Source organism: Loxodonta africana, chromosome X (assembly GCF_030014295.1).
Source record: "Loxodonta africana isolate mLoxAfr1 chromosome X, mLoxAfr1.hap2, whole genome shotgun sequence".
Taxonomy (NCBI): domain Eukaryota; kingdom Metazoa; phylum Chordata; class Mammalia; order Proboscidea; family Elephantidae; genus Loxodonta; species Loxodonta africana.
In genome coordinates, this window is record NC_087369.1 from 1,967,431 (window position 1) to 1,984,263 (window position 16,833).

The window sequence follows — 16,833 nt, forward strand, 5'->3', positions numbered from 1 at the left end:
AGAGCACAACTGTGCTCCATGGGATTTGAACGGTTGGCTTTTCAGAAGTATATCTCCAGGTCTCTCTTCTGAGGCGCCTCTGGGTGGACTCGAACTGCCCACCTTTCATTTTGAGGGCCAGCCAGTTCACTGTTTGCACCACCTGGGACTCCTATTTGGCACATTAAGATGAGCCTTTTAGATAATCCCAAACTGGATTCTGAACTTTCACAGGCGAGTTTCATAGGAGAGTTCGTAGGCAATCTGTCCCTTATTTCTAAAGATTTGAACTTGTAGTTCTGTGAGTGTAGCGACCCCACGAAGAACAGAAGGAAACGTTGCCCAGTCCACTGCAGCTTTGCGATCACTGCTCTGTTTGAGCCCCTGGGTCTTACTTGAGCTGTACGTTGGCGTGTTGAGGCTGTTTGCTGGGCCGGGCTCTGGGCTTTGTCTGCATGTCGGGGCTTTTGCTTCAAGTAACCTGTGCAGGCGCTGACCACGTGGAGCCCGGCCTTTGTCTGTTACCACTTGGTGCTGATGACACTGTCTTTGTTGTGCTGATGGGTTCTTGTTTACAGCGTCTCAGGGCTGATGGCAGATTTCCTGTGCTTTAATGGAATGAGCCTCTGGCTAGCCCACTTCCCTCTCCCCTCCTTCCTCCCTCCCTCCTTTCTTCTTTCCTTCCTCCATCCCTGCCTTCTTCCTTCTTTCCTTCCTCCGTCCCTCCTTCTTTCCTCTCTCCCTTCCTTCTTTCTCCTTCCTCCCTCTGTTCTTTCTCTTTTGTTCTTTATCTCTTTATATACTTCTCTATTTCTTTATCTCAATTTCTCCTTGTCTATTTATCTCTCTTCCTCTGTCTGTCTCCCTCCCTCTCTCTGTCCCTCCCTCCCTTTCCCTCCCTCACTCCGTCCCTCCCTTCTCTTTCTCTTGTTTTTCCCCCTTCTCTCTTCCTCCTTCCCTCTCTCCCTCCCTTCCTTTCTCTGTTTTGGTTTCCACTCAGAACTTCCAGTTCTTGCTTCATGTTTACCTGGGTCTCTAAGCCTTCATCCCTTGACTTCTGAGCCCAAGGAATGGCCTTCTAACAGCTGATGCTTCCTGGAGCCTCAGCCCCACCTGGAGCCAACCAACCCAAAGCTCACTTTCTTCTTTCCAACCTTCCATTGCAGATGAGTCGAAGACCTAGGCACAAGGAGGAAACCCTGCCCAGGAGGCAAGACCAACCTGGCCTGATAAATGTTTATCTCCAAGACTCAGAGTCCTTACCCTTAAAGCAGACTTTGCAATTATTACTCTCCTCTCTTGTTCTAGAAAACCAGTGTAGCGGTATGATTCTCAGCAAATTTCATACTTTGAATTCTGTGTGTTACCTGCCTTCTTAATGCAAAGAAGTTTGTTATATTACATTATGGAAATTGATTACATTACATTATGAAGGGCGATTACATTATGAAAGATGATTACGTTATATTGTATTACATTACAGAAGGCAATTATATTATATTACATTACATTATGCAGTGTCATTACATTACATAGGGAAGAACATTACATTACATTATGGAAGGTCATTACATTACATCACATCACATTATGGAACGTGATTATATTACATGACATTACATTGTGGAAGGCCATTACATCACATCACATTATGGAAAGTGATTACATTAAATGACATTATGGAGGGTGATTACATCGCATTACATTACATTATGGAAGGTGATTAGATTAGATTACATTATAGAAGTTCATTAGGTTACATTATGGGAGGTGATTACATTGCATTACATTATAGAAGTCCATTAGGTTACATTATGGAAGGTCATTACATTGCGTTACATTATAGAAGTTCATTATGTTACATTATGGGAAGTGATTACATTGCATTACATTATAGAAGTCCATTAGGTTACATTATGGAAGGTCATTACATTGCGTTACATTATGGAAGTTCATTATGTTACATTATGGGAAGTGATTACATTGCATTACATTATAGAAGTCCATTAGGTTACATTACGGGAGGTCATTACATTGCGTTACATTATAGAAGTCCATTAGGTTACATTATGGGAAGTGATTACATTGCATTACGTTATGTTACATCATGAGAGGTGATTACATTGCATATATATTATATTCATGCACAAGTAGCTTCAGAAAGGGAAGATAAATGCACTTTTTAAAAAACTTAAATACAACAGGAAGAAATGGAGCGGCTAGCTTCCATGTATTGTTTAGGCTCGTCACCCCCAGTTCCATTCCTCCCAATGCATCGGTCAGCAGGGCAGGGAACGGGCGCCAACTTTATTGCCACAGACCGGGCAAAGCTGGTGAAGGCTTCCCAGCTGTGTTTTGGTCTCGTGGTACTTTATGATTTCAAATGGGCTTTTTTTCGTAAACATAGTCAGGATCTGTATCGTCTTCCTCAGCCCAGTTAGAATGGCTTTGCCTCTGAACCTTGCACAGTGCCTATTAGGAAGGAATTCTTGTCCTATGAAGTGAACGCAAGGTTAGAATTTGCCTGTGTTGACAGCTGACCGCCTCCTCTGCCTGCAGAAAAAAATACCCTCTGCGGTCACCTCCTTGGTTGTTTTCACAAATATCTTTGAACTCTCCTCGTCAGCGGTTCGTTTTTATCTTAGAACCTTGGACTCGTTAGCATTTAACCATCATTTCGTGGTTGGAAGAAGGGGTTACGTCACTGCATCATTTCATCCAAATTAATTACAAGTTGCAGTGACACAGACTGTACACACGTGTCCACGGAGGTATTTTAACCTCAGAAGTGGGACAGCTTCACACATACTAAAGTTTCATCAATGGAAAATGAATTGTTGTGTATTCAATGGTTTCTCTGCTGTTTGAAATGCGTAGCTTATGTTTTCATTAGCCACAGTGCAGCCAAGAAATAAATGTTTTATCTGTCAATCTCTCACGCCTCTTGGATTTATTTTCCAGTTCTTTAAGCCCTGGTTTTTATCAAGGGGTATAAACGTGGCCTGCAAACTTGTTGGAGAGATGTCTCAACAGTCGCTTGTACCTGGAGAGGGGTGGGCAGACAGGGTGGTGGGGTAGAGGGCAGACATTCTCCCTTTTGTAAGATAGCTATTAGTACTGTTTGGATTTTCTTCAAATTTGACTTTCTTAAATTTCGGTTTCAACGGGGTTCCTACCCTGTCACTGCTCAGGTCTGGGAAATTAAAGGAACAACACAGTATGTCCTGTGCTGCCCACAGGAGGAGACGCTGTATGGAGTATTTCAGCAGTGAGGGTTTCTGTGTTTGTCTTCAGGGCCTGCTGTGGGTTGAACTTCCCCTGATGACCAGGGCAGTTTGGGGCAGTCTGTGTCTACACGCTGCCACTCAGCTTGCACCTGAGGGAGGTGGGTAGGACGGCTAGAGGGCCGAACTCCCCCCGGAGAATAGCAATCAGGTGGTAGCGGAAAATGTCCGCTTGTCCCAGACGCCGAAACATACTACCCTGCGAAGATTCTCTTTATTGACTTTTGAGGAGGACTGGGCACAGTTACAAGTAAGGTTTTTTCATAGAGAAAACCAAAAAATCCAAACCCATTGCGCTCAGGGTGATTCTGGGTTCCTGGTTGGCACAAATTTTATATGCATATAGAGCTTAGCTGCTAACGAAAAGGTCGACAGTTCGAATCCACCAGCCGCTCCTTGGAAACCTTATGGGGGACAGTTCTACTGTGTCCTGTAGGGCTGCTATGAGTCCCCATCGACGTGACAGCAACTGGTTTGGTTTTATCTGATCAATACAGTTCCCCAGGTGGCGCAAGCAGTTTGCGATCAGCTGCTAACCTAACAGATGGTGATTTGAGCCTACGTGGTGGTGCTGCGGAAGAAAGGCCTGGCAACCTGGCTTCATAAAGATTACAGCCAAGGAAACCCTATGGGGGCAGTTGTACTCCGTGACATGGGGGTCACCATTTTCAAAGATACATGTCCATGTTTGAATGTAGGGGGTTTCCTTGTGCTTGTACTTCGGTTTTCAGGGGGAAGAAAGCTACTGTGTATGTAGTGAAAAACAAAATTGCTTGGGTTCCACTAATTAATACCATTTACTCCTGCACCATGTATGGAAAAATACAGCCAAGTAGTCATACACAGCAGCAGAATGGTTGGCTGCTAAACACGGATGAAAAGAACCTCTTTGGTCTTAGGGTTTAGACTTATGCTGTCTTTTCCTGAGATTCTTGGGTGGTGCAAGCAATTAACATGCCTGGCTGCTAACTGAAAGCTCTGAGGTTCGAGTCCACCCAGAGGCACCTCAGAAGAAAGGCCTGGAGATCTACATCGAAAAATACCAGGCATTGAAAACCCTGTGGAGCACAGTTCTCCTCTAACACACAGTTCTATTCTAACACACAAGATGGTTTTTGTCTCTTCAAAGAAACATAAGATGACTTACATGTATTTCGCAGGCACGTGTTCTCTGTTGCATTCAGATATGGGTGTTTTCTTCTTGTTTTCAGGGGAACAAGGTGACGTGAACATGGAGAACATTCAAGACAAGGCAGAGCCACGTGGTAAGGAAGGACACAGGAGGCCAGCTAAGCTCCACAGGGCTGGGGTGTTATTTCCACCAATGGGACTGAGGTCCCGCTGTCCTGTCCACTTGCTCAACTCTGTTTAATTATTTGAAATGTGTTTATGCCTCATTGTTTTCAACGGAATGCATTCAGGAGACCACGTATACAATATCTGGGGCTTTAAGGTTCAGAGCCAAACTGCCGTGTTTTACACAAATAACGCGCACCTTCTACATTTGTTTGTCAGTTGCTCCTTCCCTCCACGAGGTATTTTTGCAAGCCGCTATGCCAGTTTTTTTACATGTTGCTGTGAAAAAAAATTAGCATAGCACGCTTATGAAAATACCTTTGGGGGGAAGGAGTGGTTGACAAACAAATATGCGCTATTTGCGTAAAACAAATATGCGCCATATGAGTAAAAGTACAGTAATTGTTAGCTGCTTATGAGTGGCCGGGACTCACTGCGGCCCCACCCGCCACAGAACCAAAGGCTGCCCAGTTCTGTGCCGTCTTCACAATTGGTTACCAATTGTGATCCGTAGGGTTTTCACTGGCTCACTTTCTAAAGTAGATCACCTGACCTTTCTTCAGTTAATATGAAAGGCTGGAGGTTTGAGTCCAGATAGAGGCGGCACAGAAGAAAATCCTGGCAATCTGCCTCTGAAAAATCACCTATTGAAGACCCCATGGAGCACAGTTCTACTCTGACACACACGGGGTCGCCAGGCATCTTGACAGCAGCTATTTTTCTAATACATAGGTGACGTGAAATTTACTGTTTTAGCTGTTTTTCAGTGCACAATTCAGTGGGGTTAATTACATTCATCGTGTTGTACAGCTCTCATCTCTGTAGAACCAAAACTTTTCCATTGCACCGAGCAGAAACTTGCACTCCTTAAGCAATGATCCTTCTGTCTTCCCAACACTTTGTTGTTGTTACTGTTAGTTGCCGTCAAGTTGGACTCATAGAGACCCCATGGGTGCTGAGTAGAAGTGTGCTCCGTATAGTTTTCAAGGCTATCACCTTTCAGAAGGTGATGGCCAGGACTTTCTTCCAAGGCGCCTCTGGGTGGTTTCGAACCTCCACCCTTTCAGCTAGTAGTCAAGCGATTCACCATTCGCACCATCCGAGGAATCGTCCCAACCCCTTGGCAACCACCCATCTTACTTGGGAGTTTAGAATGCATTTATCTATTCTAGATATGTCACTGAAATCATGCAGTATTTGTCCTGAGGGATTTAAAGACTTTTAAAACTCCCTTTTCTTGTCTATTTAAATTCTGTTTTTTTTCTCTTTGACCCGGCAGTTCAACACAGTCTTCTAGACAAAGTCTAAAGAGTCCCGGCAGCAAAAAACAACCCAGGTGTTCACCGCCGGGTCAGAAGACGGACTTCTGCTATTCCCCAAGTACACCACCTCCTGACGGGCAGAGACAAGCTGGGAGGAGCCCCATCCTGTCCCCCCACCGCTTTGCTCACATTGGGGTTTTTTTGTTTGTTTGTTTTAATCCTAAGACGTGCTTTGCCTGCTGCCCTGCTGGGTCAATGATGTTTACTAACGAGGAATTTTCTATCTAAAAGGAACTTGGGCTCTTTCTCCAAAGCCCTCGGGTGTTTCCCGTGGGATGTGAAAAGCAGACCATTATAAAGTCCCAGTCATTCAAATACCACCCTGACTCAGGGACTCCCGACCCTGTACTCCTGTATAAATTGCCTGTAAATTGAACGCATCTGAAATTTACATGCCATTGGTTTTTGTTTTTGTTTTTGTTTTTGTTTTTAAGTGAGGCGAGTCCTCCATTTGTTACCGCCATAGTTGTTTTCTTGGTTAAGAGTTTTGATACATACCAGACTAATAAAAAAGAAAAAGTAGAAACCAAGTATCGTTTACGTGAGTGTTTTGCTTTCTGATGACTTCCCGAAAGAAGGCTGTAGAAATTAACAGGCAGATTCCCTGCTCCCTTCCTGGAGGCTTAAAGATGGAGCTCCAAGCTAAGGTGTCCTTTCTCTTTTTCTTTTGGCTGTCTTACCACGTCAGGGACAGGTACTCCTGGCACGCAGACACTCCCCTACACCCAGATACGTTGTGCATGCATATACTCCCAGAACCTACATATTCAGCTGTATCCAGATACTCCTCTACATCAAGATACCTGCATCCAGATACCCACCTGTGCCCAGGTAGTCCTCTATATCCAAATACTCCCATGCACGCAGATACTCCCTGCACTGAGACACTCGCCTGCATCCATTTCCTGCACTCAGATACTTCCTACATCCAAAAACTCACCCATATGCAGACGCTCACCTGTATCTTGCATCCAGATACTCACCTGCACCCAAGTAGTCTATATCCAGATACTCCCACGGATACAGCTATTCTTCTACATTGAGATACTCTCTGCACTCAGATACTCCCTGCATCCAAATCCTCTCCTTTATCATGTATACAGTTACTCCCTGCGTCCAGATACTCCTTTGCATCCAGGTACTCCCGGCATCCAGATACTCCCCTGTATCCAGATACTCCTCAGCATACGGATACTCCCTGCGTCCTGCACCCAGATACTTCCCACGTTCAGATTCTCCCTGCATTCCCATGGGTGTCAAGAGGGTGAATGTCATGGATCCGTGAGGCGTTTATACAGTCTGTACAAGATGGCAGCTGCTTCCAAGTGGGAGCTTGGTTTCACCATGAAGTCCACTTGCTTTGTGGACCTTCCAACAGCATGGGGCTCACTGAATACATGCTGCGCTCCTGGCAGTAAAGTTATAACTCTTCTGCATTTAAAATGAGAGCTTTTCTGCATTTCCCCATTTAAGGTCTCACATATACTGGAAGGCTACTTTTTTTTGTTTTGCTTTGTTTTAAGCAATCTTTTGTTGAGAAGCGTTATGAGAAAAAAGTCATCAGTCAATGTGAAATGTGTGGTAAACTCGACTGGAAATTATATGAAGATTAATACTTAGGTTGGAACATGGAAGTTTTTATTTTCCTCAAAGCGCATATTTAAAATGAGGCAATTTGACAGATAATGACCCAAGTCCATCTTCATGTTATTTTTTCAGGCACGACACATTTAAAGTCATTTTTCTTTGTGCCTTTTTTTTTTTAAAAAATCACTGCAAGGCTTTTAAAATGTGTGTTTTACACAATACGGGGAGGTCAGCACCCCTGGACTAAATCGAAAGCTGTTTCCTGAATGCAACCAAACACTTTGAGGGACAGAGTAGCAGGGGCTGGGGTCTGGGAACCATGGTTTCAGGGAACATCTAGGTCAACTGGCAAAACAAAGTTTATTAAGAAAATGTTCTGCACCCCACTTTGGTGAGCAGCATCTGCGGTCTTAAAAGCTTGCGAGCAGCCATCTAAGATGCATCAATTCGTCCCAACCCACCTGCAGCAAAGGAGAATTAAGAACACCAAAGACACAAGGAAAATGTTAGCCCAAGAGATAAAAGGGGCAACATAAGCCAGAGGCTTCATCAGCCTGAGACCAGAAGACCTAGATGGTGCCCAGCTACCTCCAATGACTGCCCTGGCTGTCCCGTTACAGGGAAAGCAACTAGGGTCATATAACAACGTGTGTATAGGTTTTTGTATGAGCAACTAACTTCAGCAGGAAACTTTCATTGAAAGTACAATTTTTAGAAAATGCTACCAAGATGCATGTTTTATATAAAAGCTTAGCAAAGGCTTCACTTGGTTTTCGTGTTAATTTCGTAGACTATCGAAACCTGGGTATCCTTAATGGAATTGACCTCAACAATAAACTCCTCATCATTGAGGAATTAAAGCATTCTCAGTACGTCCCCAGTGGCACAGGCAAGCTCACGTAAGCTCCTGGAAGTCTGTTATCCAAAGGTTGACAATTTCATTAGAAACGCCTGTCGGCTCCAACTCACGGCGACCCCGTGTCAAACAGAACGAACCCCTGCCCGGTCTTGCACCATCTTCACAATTCTTCCTATGCTTGAACCCCTTGTTGCAGCCACTGTGTCAATCCATCTCATGGGAGGTCTCCCTGGTTTTTGCTGACCCTACAACTTTACCAGTCATAATGTCTTTTTCTAGCGATTGGTCTTTCCTGATGACGTGTCCAAAGTTAGCAAGCTAGAGTCTTGCTGTTACGGACTAAATTGTGTCCCCCAAAAATATGTGTTGAAATTCTAACGCCCTATACCTGTGGATGGAAACCCTGGTGGCACAGTGATTAAGTGCTATGGCTGCTAACCAAAAGGACAGCAGTTCAAATCCACCAGCCACTCCTTGGAAACTCTGTGGGGCAGTTCTACTCTGTCCTATAGGGTTGCTATGAGTCAGAATCGACTCCAAGGCAACGGGTTTGTTTTTTTTTGTCTTTTGTTTTTTTAACATATACCTGTGGATGTAATCCCGTTGGGGAGTAGGGTTTTATTTGTTATGTGAACGAGGCCATATCACTGTAGACTGTGTCTTAAACCTACTCAGTTTTAAGATATAAAAGGAGGCGCTTAGACCCAGAAGCAAGCACAGATGGGGAAGATAGACGCCACAAGGAGATCACCAAGGGACACTGAGAAGAACTATAGGGAAGCCGAGACCAGAATTTAACCCTAGAGCTGACAGAGAGCCTTCCCGTAGAGCTGGTAACCTGAATTTGGACTTGTAGCCTCCTGAACTGTGAGAGAAAGAAAAAGAAAAAGCCACCTCTTTTGTGGTATTTCTGTTCATGCAACACTAGGTATCTCACCATCCTTGCTCCTATTTTGATATTAATACTTACTGTTATCATTGATATTAATACTTACTGTCATCATAGATGGTTAAAAGCTGTGTGTACCGTCCAAGTGAAGCTCCTTCCCCATTCAAAGTCTTGGTGTCAAAGTCAGACCTGGGCGGTCATCACAGATCTTCTGATTTCTGGGAAGGGGCAGGCTCCTTGGGACAGAGGTGACTGTCCTCAACTTGAGGACTTTCGCACTTGTAATCTCAGGAATTGCCAGTGGGTTGAGGGTGGGTATAGGAGCTGTTCCCTGTCCTTGAGGATCTGCCCTCACATCCCCACACGCATCCTTTCCCTGGTTCCTGGGTTCCAACCAGTAAAACCTGTTGCCAGTGAGTTGGCTCCGACTCCTGGCGACCTCATAAACAACAGAACAAAACGTTGCTTGGTCCCGCGTCATGTTCACCATCGGTTACATGTTACCATCCATTGTGGCAGCTACTGCGCCCATCCACCTCACCGAGGGTCTCCCTCACCCTGCTGGCCCTCTACTTTACCACACATCACACCCTTCTCCAGTGATTGATCCCTCCTGAGGATGGGTCCAAAGAAAGCTAGTCAGACAATATTCTGTTGTGATCCATAGGGTTTTCACTGGCTGCTTTTTGGAAGGAGATCACTAGGCCTTTCTTCTTAGTCTTTCTTAGTCTGGAAGTTCTACTGAAATCCACCCGCCATGGGTGACCCTGCTGGTATTTGAAATACTGGTGGCATAGCTTCCAGCATCCCAGCAACACGCAAGCCCCCACAGTACGACAGACTGACAGGTTTTCATAAATTATCTCTCCTACGTACACACATACACACACACCCCAGAACTTGATCCACCTAAGTAACTTAGTTTATAAAGATGTACGTGGAAAATAAATCCCAAAACCCAATCAACATACATATACATACGTTTTCAGATGTCAACATCTGGATGCACACCATGGCAGATGATTACATCATTACGTAACTGCCAAACCACTGAGAATCGTGCCCCAGCCATGCTGACACGTATTTTGGGGGGACACAATTCAGTCCACGACATTCTATCCTTTGGCACCCAAAAATTCATGTCCTTGACACGTGCAAAACATGTTCATCCTATCACATCATCCCAAAAGTCTTCAATCAACTCCAAGTCCAAATTCTGTCCTGGGGCAAAATTCCTTTTCATCTGTGAACCTGAGAAATCTAGAACACAAGTTATCTGCTTCCAAAGTACAGTGGAGGAACAGGCACCAGGTGGACATTTCCATTACAAATGGGAGAAATTGGAGGGAAAGAAGGGATAACAGGCACCAAGCAAGTCAAAAGCCCAAGAGAACAATTCACGTTAGCTCTCAAGGCTTGAAAATTCTCCTCTGTTCTGTGAAACCATCTGGGCAGCCGCCCCACCCTCCAGACTCTGGGTGTTGGCCATGTTCTCTGGATTCTGGGTGGAGGCCTGTTGGCCCTAGGCTTCAGCTCTGCCTTCCAGGCCCACTGGGACAGCAATACTGCTCCCTTGGCTTTGGAAGGCCCCATTCTCCTAGTCCATCCGAGTGGCAACCCAACCCCCTTGGTCCTGACAGGCTCCTCTCTTCTGCCCCTTGGGCATGGCAACCCACCCCCTCAACTTTGGGCATTGGCCCCATCCCTGTGGCACACCTTAATGACGGCCTAACACTCCAGAATGGAGTTGGCAAAGATCTGACTCTGAGACCTAGGAGACCATGGCCCCCACCATTTGAAATCTAGTCGTTCCTGCTTCCCCTACTCCTTCCAACAGTTTTGCTGATCTCTGAACTTCTCCAGGGATGGTCCTTCTCTTTTCTTGGAGGACAAAAGATGTAGCTCCTTTGGCCTGTTTCCTGCCTGTACAATTCCAAGAGGCAAACAGCGTTCTTTCTTTTTGCTCTTTCTCTGTCTCCCTCAGCCTAAGCTGGTGGGTTTTCTGCTGTGTTTCTTGGTTCGATCCATCAGTCACTGGCTTAATCTCTTTAACAAAAGATTACGTAGCCACATCCTTGGTGAGCAGCTAGGAAACATGTCCTTAGTTTATACAAGAGAATTTTCCAAATCTTGAAGTTCTATTTTCATGTTGCACAGTTCATTTTTAAGTCCATCTTTTTCTTCTCACATTTTACTATAAGCAGCAAAGAAAAACCATGCAGTCCCTTTAAGATCTTCCTTAGAAATCTCCTCAGCCAGATATCCAAGTCCATCCCTTACAAGTTCTGCCTTCCACCAAACATTTGAACATAATTACGACAAGCTCTTTGCCTCTGCATAAAAAGCATCTCCCTTCCTCCATCGTCCAATCACATGGTCCTCATTTTCTTTTATAACCTCACCAGAAGCGCAGTGAACACCCACATTTCTAGCAACATTCTTTAGCTGGCGCCACATGTATTCTCTAATACAATAGAGATCTTCTCTATAGCTCTCTTTACTTCCTCCTGAGTCCTCACCAGAATTGTCTTTGACGTCCATAATTCCACCAACAGTCTCTTCAAGGTAGTCTAGCCTTTTACTATTAGGCACCTTAAAACTTTTCCACCCTCTACCCATTGCCCAATTCCAAAACCACTTCCGCATTTTATGTATCTGTTAGAGCAGCACCCCACTCCCAGTACCAAATTCTGTCCTAGTCATCTAGTGCTGCCATAACAGAGATACCACAAGTGGATGGCTTTAACAAACAGAAGTTTATTATCTCGTGGTTTAGGAGGCTCTGACTCATCGTGACCCTACGCACAACAGAATGAAACAATGCCTGGTCCTGCGCCATCCTTACAATCGTTGTTATGCTTGAGCCCATTGTGTCAATCCATCTCATGGAGGGTTTTCCTCTTTTTTGCTGACCTTCTCCTTCACCAAGCATGATGTCCTTCTCCAGGGACTGATATCTGCTGATAACATGTCCAAAGTACGTGAGATGAACTATCACCATCCTTGCTTCCAAGGAGCACTCTGGCTGTACTTCTTCAAAAACAGATTTGTTCATTCTTCTGGCAGTCCATGGTATATTCAATATTCTTCACCAACACTATAATTCAAAATTGTCAATTCTTCTTCAATCTTCCTTATTCACGGTCCAGCTTTCACATGCATATGAGGCAACTGAAAATACCATGGCTTCGGTCAGGGGCCCCCTAGTCCTCAAGGTGACATCTTTGCTTCTGGCTCTTCTTTCTTGGTGGTATGAGGTCCCTTTCTCTGCTCACTTCCCTCTCCTTTTATTTCTTGTAAGATAAAAGCTGATGCAGGCCATACCCCAGGGAAGTGCCCCTTACATGGATCGGAGCTATGACCTGAGTAACAATGCTGCGTCCCAGCCTAATCCCCTTACAACTGACTGACTGATGACGTCAGAGCACATCATGGCAGATGATTACATCATTACATAACTGCCAAACCACTGAGAATCGTACCCCAGCCAAGCTGACACATATTTTGGGGGGACACGATTCAATCCGTGACAGCTCCCATAAAGATTACAGCCTTGGAAACCCTATGGGGCAGTTCTATAGGGTCACTATGAGTCAGAATCGACTCAACAGCAACAGGTTTTCTTCAATGCAGCCATTCTTTTCTTTCTTTCTTTTTCTTCTTTGCAGAAAGAAGTCAAAACATAACCGCTGTGAATTTCCACCCTGCACCATACAGCAAACCTTCGAGGGGGCTGAGCAGTTAATTATTTCAAATTACACAGCAGACACTTAGCAGAGTTTAGCGGTTCGCCCGCGGTAATGAGACATGCTGATGACAGTATTCATCTTTTCTGACAGCCCGGCTTTTCGCCTCCATTCTTTATCAGTCTCCACCTTCAGCAGCCTGCTTGAAAGCCGGCCTTTCTGTTACAAGAATTGCTTTTAAAGAGGATTGCTGCATTCTTCGTGCAGGTCAGCGTGTCAGGGAGAGCAGATACGCACTCTGCAGACGAATTTGCTCGGCTCCGGCTCCGTTCACAAGGGTACAATCTTGTCCCAAGTGAAATCTTGCTCAAGATAAAAAGTAATTAACAACAGATGTGTGTGTCCTTTGGTACAATTACGTTGATTCCCACGATTTGTTATTTGTAACTTAGGCATGATGGTGGTGTGAGGAGAACCATCGTTTTTCAGCAACGGTGGGGCTTATTTCTATGATACAAGAAAAACACTTTCCTTTCTTGGTGCCGTTTCCTTTGTTTCAAAGACAGGAAGCAGTATGAATTGCCTGCAGCCGCTGAAACAAATTATCGTTAATCTGGTGACTTAAAAAGTCCTCTCTCAGTTCTGGAGACCAGACGTCTGATATCAAGGTGTGGGCAGATCTGGGCTCCCTCCAGAGGCTCTAGGGGAGGGTCCTTCCTTGTCTCTGGAGCTTCTGGTGGAGCCAGGCGTTCCTGGGCCTGTGGCCACATCACTCCAATCTCTGCTCCGTCTTCACAGGGCCGTCCCCCCTCTGCCTGTCTCTCTGTGTCTCCGCATATTGCCATCCAGGTGACTGCAACTCATGACGACTCTATGTGTGTCAGAGAATTGTGCTCCGTAGGGTTTTCAAAGGCTGCTTTTTCAGTAGTAGGTTCACCAGGCCTTTCTTCCAAGGCGCTTCTAGGTGGACTCCAACCTCCAGCCTTCCAGTTAGCAACCAAGTACGTTCACTGTTTGCACCACCCAAGGACTCCACAGATATATAGGCTATGTAGTTGTTATTGTTAAGTGCCGTCAAGCCGGTTCCGACTCACAGCGACCCTGTGTACTACAGAATGAAACATTGTCCAGTCCTGTGCCATTCTCACAATAGTTGCTATGTTTGAGCCCATGGTTGCAGCCACTGGGTCAATCCATCTCATCGAGGGTCATCTTTTTTTTCACTGACCCTCCACTTTACCAAGCATGATGTCCTTCTCCAGGGACTGATCCCTCCTGATAACACATCCAAAGTATGTGAGACAAAGTCTCACCGTCCTTGCTTCTAAGGAGCACTCTAGCTGTACTTCCTCCAAGACAGACTTGTTCTTCCTTCTGGCAGTCCATGGTATATTCAATATTCTTCGCCAACATCGTAAATCAAAGGGGTCAATTCGTCTTCAGTCTTCCTTGTCCAGCTTTTGCACACATACAAGGCAACAAAATACCACAGCTTAGGTCAGGCTTGGAGACCCGGTGGCATAATGGTTAAGAGCTATGGCTGCTAACCGAAAAGTCAGCAGTTCGAATCTACCAGGCGCTCCTTGGCAACTCTATGTGGCAGTTCTACTCTGTCCTATAGGGCCGCTAGTGGTAGGAATCGACTCATCCTCAGTGGGTTTGGTTTTGTTTTGTTTTGGGTCAGACACACCTTAGTCCTCAAAGTGACATCTTTGCTTTTCAACACTTTAAAGAGTTCTTTTGCAGCAGATTTGCCCAACTCAATTCACCTGTTTATAGACTTTGTTGTTAGGTGTTGTCGACTCGGCTCTGACTCATATCGACCCTATAGACTATAGATACATAAATACATAGACATAAATAAAAAATAATTGCTTTCAAGTCAGCTCTGACTTCTGGCAGCCCCATGTGTGTCAGAGTAGAACTGTGCTCCACAGGGTTTTCCGTGACAGATTTTTCAGAAGCAGACCACCAGGCCGTTCTTCTGAGGCAACTCTGGGTGGACTTGAACCTCCAACCTTTCGGTGAGCAGCCGAGCGTTTAACCGTTTCCACCACCCAGGAAGCCAAGACTTAAACTCAGGTCCAATGCTTCGTCTTACCATACGATGGCACCCCGGCAGGAGGGTCTGGTGCCGGGGAGGACCAGGGCAGCTGACCCACCGCCCCTTGCTGCCGTAGGGTGCAGAGAAGTCTCTGGGCTTGGGCAGCACTGGTGCCTTTGAATGTGAGCATCGCACACACCCCCAGGGAGCAGAGGGGTGGGGTGTGGCAGCTTCCAGAAACCCAGGCTCCTCATTGGTAATTGGGGGACAGTCCCTGCTTCCCCAGCACACCTCCCCAACACACCGATTGGAGGGTGCGGCTTTGGAAAGCTCCTTCTTCAGCCTGCAAGCCATTCTTAGGCTAGCCAGCACTTGCGCCTCACGTCTTTGGCTGTGGAGTTTGGAATCCAGGAGTCAGCTCATTCGGGTTTTGGCAAAGGGGTGGTTGTTTGCTTGATACTTTGCACTTGAAGACATCTGTTCCCTCCATTCCAGTCTGGGAGACCAGAAGAGCCCAGGAGCAGGGCGGGGTACTGAGCTGGGGTACCTGTGGAGGACGTGGAGTTGTCGGGGATAAAAGCATGGCGAGCCGGCGGGGAGTCCCCTGGCTCCTGCTGCTAGGTGTTCTAATCCACGCAGGACGAGGTAGGAGCCAGTTGGCTTTGAGGGAGGCCTGGGTACGTGGGTGTGGGCTCCATCTGTAGCTCCTACAGACCGTTCAAAAGGTTGTGCTAAGCCAGGGGTCGCGATTTGCCAAGTGGACCAGAAAGGAGGTTGGAAAGGATGGTCGGGGAAGGAGAAGAAGGGATGGCGCCAATTTTGCATCTGCGAGTTGGAGCTGGAAATTGGAAACTGTGTTCTCCAGTTTTCATCTAAAAGCGTCTCAAGCGTTGAAAAACAGGCCTGTTTCACTTGGAGGCTTTACCACCAGCGGGCACATGAGAGATTTTGACAATTTGCTGCCGATTTAAAATATTTCATTTGGCACAGTTTCAGAGGTAGAAGATACGGTGGACAAGCAAGTATTTCTTGTGTGATGACTTGTGAGCTACTGGGTGCGCTGGGGGGCAGCCTGTGTTGGGGGTTCTAACCTTTGCATCCGTGCTGTCCTCTGCTCCTGCAAATTAAAACCATCTGAGCTGTGTGGGCGCCAAAGGCTTCAACACGTCGTTTAGGGAGGCTGAGGTTTTGTTGACAGCGATGGGAAATTTGGCGATGGGTGTTGGTCATGGTGGCAACCACTGTTGGTGTAATTGTGAAATATGTCGAGTGGGCAACTGCTGTGGCCTCTATATTTTTACACAATAAAAAGAGCCCCCCCCCCCAAAAAAAGAGAGTTTAATACGAGCTTAGAAGCTACCTCCAGACTCCAGGGTTGGAATTTTTTTTTTTAATTGTACTTTAGATGAAGGTTTACAGAACAAACTAGTTTCCCATTAAATAGTACACACGTTGTTTTGTGACATCATTTGCCAATCGCACAGCATGTTAACACTCTCCCTTCTCAACCTCGGGTTCCCTATTACCAGCTTTCCTGTCCCCTCCTGCCTTCTGGTCCTTGTCCCTGAGCTGGCGTGCCCCTTTAGTCTCATTTTGTTTTATGGGCCTGTCCAGTCTTTGGCTAAAGGGTGAACCTCGGTACTGAGCTAAAAAGAAGGGTGTCCAGGGCCATACTCTCAGGGTTTCTCCAGTCTGTCAGGCCAGCAAGTCTGGTCTTTCTTTTTGATTTAGAATTTTGTTCTACATTTTTCTCCAGCTCTGTCCGGGACCCTGTATTGTGATCCCTGTCAGAGCCGTCAGTAGTAGTAGCGGGGCACCAGCTAGTTGTGCTGGACTCAGTCTGGTGGAGGCTGTGGATAGTTGTGGTCCTTTAATCCTTTGGACTAA

The 16,833-nt window shown here is 45.9% G+C and overlaps 1 protein-coding gene across 2 annotated transcripts in view; it reads left to right on the forward strand.

Moving 5' to 3' along the window:
- Positions 1–6,411, forward strand: part of LOC100654279 (CD99 antigen-like) — a 40,864-nt gene extending 34,453 nt beyond the window's left edge. Inside the window, exons 9-10 of one of the 2 annotated variants that reach the window (XM_064277890.1) lie at positions 4,475–4,528; positions 5,839–6,411. In XM_064277890.1, the coding sequence (XP_064133960.1) occupies positions 4,475–4,528; positions 5,839–5,867 (83 nt within the window). In that variant the 3' untranslated portion in view covers positions 5,868–6,411. Of the gene's footprint in view, positions 1–1,145; positions 4,529–5,838 lie in introns of those variants that run through there. The other variant, XM_064277891.1, reaches the window with a different exon arrangement.
- Positions 6,412–16,833: the final 10,422 nt, after the last annotated feature.